The sequence below is a fragment of the Pholis gunnellus genome (genome assembly GCF_910591455.1).
Source record: "Pholis gunnellus genome assembly, chromosome: 5".
NCBI lineage: Eukaryota > Metazoa > Chordata > Actinopteri > Perciformes > Pholidae > Pholis > Pholis gunnellus.
The window spans coordinates 4,958,399-4,967,819 of NC_136531.1; the positions used below are offsets into that span (position 1 = coordinate 4,958,399).

General features: G+C 39.7%; 1 protein-coding gene across 1 annotated transcript; it reads right to left on the reverse strand.

Moving 5' to 3' along the window:
• Positions 1-1,931: 1,931 nt before the first annotated feature.
• hyls1 (HYLS1 centriolar and ciliogenesis associated) lies at positions 1,932-9,421 on the reverse strand (the record flags this gene model as incomplete). The annotated part of the gene is made up of 12 exons (XM_079159886.1): positions 9,295-9,421; positions 8,594-8,725; positions 8,379-8,486; positions 7,686-7,759; positions 7,271-7,500; positions 6,883-6,935; positions 3,545-3,705; positions 3,409-3,454; positions 3,271-3,325; positions 2,947-3,028; positions 2,240-2,266; positions 1,932-2,066 (listed from the first exon to the last, which is right to left on the reverse strand). The coding sequence occupies exons 2-12, from the start codon at positions 8,700-8,702 to the stop codon at positions 1,932-1,934; spliced, it is 1,080 nt and encodes a 359-aa protein (XP_079016012.1). The 5' UTR covers positions 8,703-8,725; positions 9,295-9,421.

A 9,421-nucleotide genomic window follows, 5' to 3' on the forward strand; every position in this document is an offset into this window, starting at 1 on the left:
TGCTGCCTTCACTGACCGGAGGAAATATGGGAGGACAGAGTTACGTAGTTTCAGGCTCGTGACTGTAAAAAATAAACTCTGTAATTTAAATATTGTTTTAATTCCCAAGGAGGTCATTATTATTATTATAATATTTTTGTTTTCACCAGTGAGTGACAAGACTCTTTTCAATGTTGTTTTCATTTAATGTTTGAAAAACATGATCACAAGCAAGTAGAAATAAGAAAATATAACAAACAAATATAAGATTATATATACATACCCACATTATTATTTAATCTACTCGTTTACTCATTAACGTTTTGGTGATTTTCTGTCTTTTCAAAATTGTATTTTAAAATTGCGTTTCCTGTTTGAATGAGTGAAGCTCGTGTGTCGCATTCAGTTCGATTTTGTGTCAACGCTTGTTTTTGCAGACTTTAATCGGAGACATTGAAGGCAGCACGAGGCATGTGACTCACAGCAGCAGGATAACGGAAACGAGGGAAGAGAGACATTCAAAGACCAAAACGCACTGAGTGGAAATACAGAAGAAGGGAGTCAACGACGTTCTTCATGTGAAAGGAGATATCCACCTTAAAACAGATTTTAGACTCGGACCATGATGTCACGAGGAGGGGGGGGGGGGGGGATGAGGATTTACTCTGCAGTTACATTTATTCTCTCAAAATTCTTTATAAAACACAAATTCTTAAGACTCAACAGGTCTTTTATGTGAAAACAATTGAAACATCAGAGTCAAACCTGAGAATTGAACAATGACATTAAAGATTTGTAGTATTTTCATAAAAAATACAGAATCATCACCAAGTACATTTTCATGTGATGTGTATACGATCAGACTGATGTACATTATAGTTTTATTTTAGGGTGTAATTTCCCTTCAAGGCATTCATATGCAGATAATCAATCTCTTTATATTTCTGTTTGTGAATCTACCACCTGGTTCACTTCTTATATTATTAAAATGCACTTATTGTTACATTAATCATAATTGAAATAAAAGTGATTTAACAAGCTTATCACATAAAACATTCACCTCATAATTCTTCCCAGAATAAACTCTGTAAAAATGTTTTTAATACATATATACATTTTGTGCGATTAAAAGCTTAATGAGCCTGACAGAAAGCCACCAGTCATCGCATCATTTCATTAGTCTTGTATTTATAAGAATAAAACAGCTGCTGAGGATTATTATTCTGCAACAAAGTGAGAATCTGAAGTCGTCAACGTTTCTGTCCGTTTTAAACTTTGCAAACTATTTCTGTATTTCTGTGGATCTGCTGCCTCCTGCCGGTCACTCTGCAGTCTGACACTCTGGTTTGCTGCCAGCTGTGAGCAAAATCGTCTAAAAACAAACAATGGAAAGTAGCTTCTTGGGCAAATATTATGAGCAGCGCCATGAAAGGCATTGGACGGATCTACAAAGAGTGCAGCACAATGATGCTTTTATTTAATCAAGCCACTTAAAAGGGCCAGTTTGTAGGATTTAGGGGAATCTATAGCAGAAATGGAATACGATACTCATAACTCTGTTTTCATTAGTGTATAATCGGCTGAAACTAAGAATTGTCATGTATGTTGCACCGCCATGATTCTACAGCAGCCCAGACGGAAAAAACAAACTCTGGCTCCAGATAAGGCCTTTCCCTGTTTACGTGTCGGCCACCGTATCTCCGCTACACGCTTGGCACACGGGACAAGTTTCAGTTGGTTGCAACATGCAGCCTCGCCACTAGATGACGCCAAAACCTAGAAGAGTTTCCCGAAAAAACATCCACCCCTCTGTACCCATACAAACCACCAATAGAAGAAACAAAATGACCTGTAATATATTCTGTATGCGTTTTAATCTCTTACAAAAAAATCATCAATAAATAACACCATTTATAAAAATAAAAAAAACAATACAGTTGAATTAAAAGTATCTAAAATTCATGGCTGAATTTGTGGGGAAGGAGACCGTTGGCCAAATCGTTCCTGATCCTCCAACAGAGGGCCGAGCGCTTCTTCTCCGTCGGCACGACGTACGTGTTCGGCACGTAAACCCTCCGAGGTTTAGGCTGCAACACAGAACAAGACGTAGCTGAATACAAAGCCTGAATACACTGCGGCTCACACTGCGAGGTGGTGTCGACGTGTCTCATTAACATTTCTTAAACAAGTAATTGTTGGGGTGCAGAATTGAGACTGAACGTATTGCACTTTTACTTAGAATATTTGGGAAGTTACTTACTGGTGGAGGTCGGTATGCAAGTCGTTCCTAAAAAAAAAAAAAAAAAGTAAATTTGTTGCAAGAAAACATACAAAAATATTTTGAAGCAACTTCCGACTACCAACTTGTCATTTTGATCTTTGTGGAAGGAAGTACGCGTGTTCATTGTGCAGTAATGTTATACGTTATATTACTGCTGTAGATGTTTTTAACTCTAGTTTAATCTTCATCAATGCATCATATTCTATACGATCATGTGTTTGTGGTCTCTGTCCTGTGAGAACCTCGTATCTCTAGAAAGAACAAACTGTTTTCAGCGTTGTGTCGATGCGTTTTCCAGCTGATCAAAGAGTTTTTATCTTAAGAAGAATTTTCTCAACACATCTGGAAATGTGTGGTTTTCACAGAAGAGGAGAAAGATCTGAAGATGAACTAAAGCGGTCACACAAAAAGTATTAAGTAGCATCAAATATAAACATTCAGATTGAGTACTTGAGTAAATGTATTTAGTTACCTTAGATGTGGAGTAACAATTTCTAGATGCATCTCTAACAACTAAAGCCACGTGTACAAAACAGACTTAGAAAAGCAGGAGCAGAAAAACATCTTATGAATTTTAGGACAAAAGAGTAAAAACTAAATGTGTGGAGGATTATTTGCACCTGTTGGGGGAGCCTGAAAGTAAATATTCCTAAATGTTTTTTTCTGTTGAAGATGTGTTTTCATACCTTTATCTCCCTTCGTTCAGATCTCCTTTCGTCCTCTCCTGGAATTTTATGCATGGCCCAGTGCTGCTTGTACTCAAAATACCTGCAAGAGACGAGAAAACAAAGGAGTCATCTATAACACCAACATGAATCCAATGGGAGTGTTCATGTCTTTAAATATTGTGGTTAGGTTTTCTTCAACAAAGGAAATTCAAATTCAAGTCAATTCAGAACTGTTAACCTTTGATTTTGAGTCATTTTCATGACTATAACTTACTATAAGTTACTATAACTAACTATAACTATAACTTACTATAACTATAACTAACCATCACTATAACTTACTTGGCCACTGGGTCGGTCTTCTTCAATGTTTGCTGACTCATCGCTGGTCGGATGACTGAAACATAATTTTTTTCTTGATAAATAATAAAACGGTTTTGTCATAATGTGAATTACTACGTTGGGTTTCTGTTGACTTACAGGATTTGGGTTTGGGCCTGAGGTCACCATCACTTTGAGTTTGAGTCTGTCCAGAATAAAACGGCAATAGAGCGCTTTTTACTGACAGATCAAGACGTTTTATCAGACATGAAACAGTGGAGACTACATTACCCACCATGCCTCTTATGTAGGACTCAAAGGCACCGAAAGAGACTCCGTCCGTGTCTGAGCTCTGGGTGTCGCTCTGACTGGCGACGTCTTCGATCTCCGTCTCAAAGTCGCGCTGAGCCGATGAGGAGAGATGAAGATCAGCCAGACGCTCCTCCAGACAGCTCGCTGCGTTTGGAAAGAAACCACAGACGACACGACAACAGGGTTTACAAGGTTTGTTTTTAGGCAAACAACTTCATTTCTTGTATTATATATTCATGACACACTATACTATGAATTATTTACAACTTTATATAAATGCAATACATTTTTTTACATACTAACAACTATATTATTCCATTTTTGACATACTTTACTTTTTAAAGCTTTATTTAAAAATTTTAAGACACTGACTTATTTAAAAATATATATATTTCTATACTATGGCTTTTTTGACATACTATACTCTCACTATATAGGACTTTTGAATTACTAAAATTAGCAATTATTTTAGGATGAAAGGAATATATATATTTTTTTATGAGACGTTTTTTAGGATGAAGTTTTAATCCCTCGAATTTTAGCCTTCAAACAACCTAACATTGACACGGTTTCAAAGTTAGAGTTTATATGAACAGAGCTTAAATGTTTCCAACACAGAGACAGGAAACCGTTTACCCTTCGTCTGTCTGAGGTTTCCTTCCCAATCCTCACACATTTTGTCAAACGTTGTCTGGTTGAAATCCACTTTGGAGTCGATAAACTTGATGTCTTTGTTGCTGGAGGACTCATCTGGATCCTCAGACTCCATTTCTTTCTCTTCTTTGCCGTCTCGCACGTCTTCTTCTAGCATTTCATATTGTTTGTCCCCTTCATCATCACTCCCACCTTCAGAATACTTCACATCCACTTTATCTTCAACTACAGTGTTACAAAATGGACGTTCCTCTGATGTTGCATTTGTCACTTCGTCCTCGGACATTGCATGTAGACCGACTTCAAATGTCTCCTCATTCGCCTGGTCTTTATCTTCTTCTGGTTTCGTGTCTGTGATGTCCACCTCTTTCTGCAGATCATCATCTCCACAAAGCGCCACATTAGCTTCAGTCTCGATGTGGTCCGGCTCTGTGGGTTTGAGGTCAAACCAGCCAAAGCTGCACAGCGAACGATCGTCCTCTTCGTCGTCTCTCATCTCAGATAGATCTCCCCGACTGTCTTGATCAAACTCTGTTATGGTGTGGTCGTCTCTGTCGTCTCCTCCCTCAAGCTCCTCTGGTTTGTAGGTGCCGTAGCCAGAGGTCATCAGACTCGGAGCTGGACTGTCAGAGCTGCTGCTACAGCGTTCTTCATCATCATTATGTCCAACTTCCAAACTCTCCCTGCTGATGTTGACCTGGTTGTTCAGTTCAAACTTTTCCTCCTCTGAATCCTCCTGGCGAGAGTCCTCTGAATCGCTAAGAGGGTTGAAGTCTTCCTCTTCCTCCTCCTTCGAAGCCTCCTGAAGATAGTCTTCTGCATCACCAGAAGGTTTGGAGTCTTCCTCGCTGATCGCTCGCTCAATCTCCACCCCCTCCTCCTCCTCCTGGTAAGAGTCTTCTGAATCGCTAAGAGGGTTGGAGTCTTCCTCTTCCTCTGAAGACTCCTGGAGAGAGTCTTCTGCATCCCCAACAGGTTTGGACTCTTCCTCGCTGATCACTCGCTCAATCTCCTCTTCCTCCTCCTGGTGAGAGTCCTCTGTATTGCCAGGTTTAGAGTCATCTTCCTCCTCCGAGGCCTCCTGGAGAGAGTCTTCTGCATCGGTAATAGGTTTGGAGTCTTCCTCGCTGATCGCTCGCTCAGTCTCCACTCCTTCCTCCTCTGAATCCTCCTGGTAAGAGTCTTCTGAATTGCTAAGAGGGTTGGAGTCTTCCTCTTCCTCCGAAGACTCCTGGAGAGAGTCTTCTGCATCCCCAACAGGTTTGGACTCTTCCTCGCTGATCACTCGCTCAATCTCCTCCTCCTCCTCCTGGTGAAAGTCCTCTGAATTACCAGGCGGTTTAGAGTCGTCTTCCTCCTCTGAAGCCTCCTGGAGAGAGTCTTCTGCATCACCAGAAGGTTTGGAGTCTCCCTCGCTGATCACTCTCTCAGTCTCCACCCTCTCCTCCTCTGAATCCTCCTGGTGAGAGTCCTCTGAATCGCTAAGAGGGTTGGAGTCTTCCTCTTCCTCTGAAGACTCCCGGAGAGAGTCTTCTGCATCGGTAACAGGTTTGGAGTCTTCCTCGCTGATCGCTCGCTGAATCTCCACTCTCTCCTCCTCTGAAGCCTCCCGGTAAGAGTCTTCTGAAACACCGACAGCTTTGGAGTCTTCCTCACCGATCTGCACCTCCTCCCCTGAAGCGTCATTATACGATTCCTCTGCATTGCCAACAGGTTTGAAGTCTCTCTCGCCAATCACTACTTTCTCCTCTTTGTCCTCCTCACCTTCCCGTCGGTCTCCGTCAGACCAAAAGGAGGAGCTGAGAGAATTCTTGTCATCGTCCCGCTGAGTGCTGTACACTTTGTACATGTTGGCGACTTGTACTCCTGCTGAGGTGTGTGATCTGTGGAGGCAGAAGGCTTAACGAAGGAGCTAAGAGGATTAAGCCGATATCCAGGAGCCTCTTCTGAATGCTGAGGCAGCACAGACTGGTGGCGACCAACGGGATTACATCTCTGCTTTTTTGTATTTGCTCCTTGTATTTAATTCCAGATTATTTTATCCATTTTAGAGAAGAGTGACTGGACACAGCAAATATAACAGTTACTCAACCACGAGCACACCTCAGTGTTCAGTTTGTTTGTGTTTTCATTGTGTATATTGTTTTATTTTACGTTCTCATGGTGCAAAAATAATTTATTCGTGTGGGACAAAAAATATTTGAAGAGAAATTTTGACTTTGACATGAAACGTTTTTTGAAATTTGCAACTTTGTGATTTAAAAATACATATACTTTATATTTTCATCAAAATAAATAACAATTAGTAGTAACCTCTATCAGTAAGTTATATTTAAAACATTGTTTTAAGGGATTTTAAATGGTGGACATCTAACTTTAAATAAATAAAGCCAGAGTTAAAAAGTGTAAAGGAAAGGAAAAGTTTAAACTTTTAATTGATTTAGTTTTAATCTCTTTATTTATTTTATATTACTGGAATTAATTTTACTTATTTCATGCTGTTCCAGTTTTCCGCTACCTTAAATTTCTTCATTTGCCAACATGTATTTATGATTTTATAATTTCTTGATGTTTATTTGCTGAATTGTGGGAAGCACTTTGAAACCTGGTTCTGAGAAGTGAGTTCAAAGTGATGATCAGAGAAGATTACAATAACGTGTAGATTACCGTCTTCACTGTAGATCGATTCATCACAGACAAGTGATTGTCCTTTATGTTTCCTGGAGGGAGAAAACAATACAACAGTATTATTGTTACATTTCCAGCATACATGTTACATTTAGGAAGTACAAAGCTACAGTTCGAGCAGTAACAGTTGTTGTTCTCATGTGAGGAGTCACTTTATGATGAATTAAAATCTTCTGCAGCAGAAGATTCTGTAGTAAAAGTTTCAATTCAAATCTACTTTAAATCTTCGTCTTTATTCAATGTGTCGCACGTTCCCTGTTTCTGCTGAAACGATTCATCAATTAAAATCGAACTTGAAACTTAAACAATTGGATGAATGAATGAAGGGGAAAGTTAAATGAACACTTATTAGTCTAACCAAAACTACCTGAGGACTTTTCTCTTGATGAAACGTCCCCTGTGGGAGTCGGGGGTGGATGCGTAGCTGTCAGTCAGCGGCGGGTGGAGGGTTTCGTCCGGCTCCTCCTCCTCCTCCACCTGCAGCCTGCTGGGAGCACCTGGAGGCAGCCGGAGATTCAGAGCCACCGAGTGTCGAGCGTACGAATCACAGCGTCCCTGCTGCTGTTCACAGTCTCTGCTCTGACAGCTGGTGAGCACCTGTTGTTAAATTATATACATGGAATTAATCGATCACATGTGCTCGACACTACGGAAAGAATGTTATGGATCGTCTGTCCATTACACGCCAACAAACATGTCTCACTTTACATGTTCACAAGCAAACCCATAATCTGTATTAATTAAAAAAATATTAGTAGTAGTAGTGTGTTGCTAACACCTACCGGTCTGTCATGCTCCACTTTTCTGGCGTGTAAGAAGAAGCCTTCACTAGAGCTCTGAAAGTAGCAACGACCAACTGTGAAGACAAACAGACTTCACCAGTTAACACACAACACATCTTAATGGAAAACAATTACAGGACTTATTATTAGCAAAAATAAAATATAATATTCATGACTTCAGTTTTCATTTGTGTATAATCACCTGAAACTAACGATCTTTGTGTTTTCGTTAGTTCAGAATGAACCCTTCAGATCTATAGAGAGCATTTCGTGTTTTTTATGTTCCCTGAAGGCCACCGTAGTTCTGTGACACGCTGTGAACGGGAGGAGTGAGCGGAGGAGGAAACCTCCTCACTAGATAACACTGAATCCATCACACCCGTCCTTCAGACACGTAACTGCCGGCATGCTTAGAGAAAAGTGTCGTATAGATTTTCACTATACTAAGACTTTTATATGATTTTTTTTCTCAACACACTATATTATGACATTTTTTACAACTTTAATCAACTTACAATACTATGACTCTTTTTGACAGTCTAACATATTTTACGACATACTATAGAATGTTTGTTTTTTTATGACTATTTTTCAGTTTTTCTGTCACACTAAACTGACTTTTTAATGATATTTTTCAACACGTAACTGCCGGCATGCTTTGCTTAGAGAAAGGTGTCGTAAAGGCGCTCTGACCTTTCTCTTTGGTGAAGGCAGGAGGACTCGGCTGAGATGTGGCCGGGTTCATCTGAGCGGATGAGGCGAGGCTTCTCCATTCTCCACGTCGAACCAGGTCATCAAGATCTGACATTACACAACGAGAGATGTCCAAGTTATAAGACCAGTATTCCGTCTTTAACATCAACGCACAACAAAAACATAATAGTTTCATTCGTGCTTCAGAGGCAGACCTTGCTTGAATTCACACAGCCGGTGTTTCGGTATGTTTTTGTATCCCAGGGCGGCCAGTTGTTCTTGAATTTCCTCTTCTGAGAAATGCAGGTTGTCCATAATATCCATAAGTCAAGGAGGTAGCATAAAACCTGAAGGTAAAAAAAAAAAAAACACTTCACAATATGTAATATAAAAATATAAAACAGATCTGAAGAAGAAGCGATTGGATATTTTTGTGTTTGAATTTTACAGATATAATGCTGGCTTTTATTATTCTGTACCGTTTCATGCTTTTAACATCTTGATACTATAGAAATAAGTAAGCTATTCTTAATGAATTCTCACTTTCTTTTTGCAGATTTTTTTAAATATATATACTTATGTATTTTTCTTTTACTTTCTCTTTTTATCTGCACTCCTTGTGCTGCTGCAACAATCTTAATTTAACCTCTAAGGATCAATAAAGGTTTATTTTATCTTTAGCATGCTATGCCCTGGATTCAGTGGGTTTTCTCAGTCTCTCTCTGTTTTCAGAGTTTAACGTTTATTAACTGGATCCCCATCAGCTGACGCCTCTTGTGCAAGACGAATTTACCAGTAAACTATTGAGAACTTAGGTAGGAGAGGACGCGAGCTAGGCTAACAGTTAGCAGTCAAACAGGAAGTAAATATAAACAAAGTTAGCTAGCTAGTGGCGTTTAACTGGTCCGTTTCTTACCTGCGAGAAGACCGGTTCGCTGTTTTGGTGTGTTCACGACGATAGCATCACTGGATAAGATCATTAGTAGTATTTATTAGTCTTGTGTTATTGTTTACACGTAGGGAACACAGCACCAAGACAACAG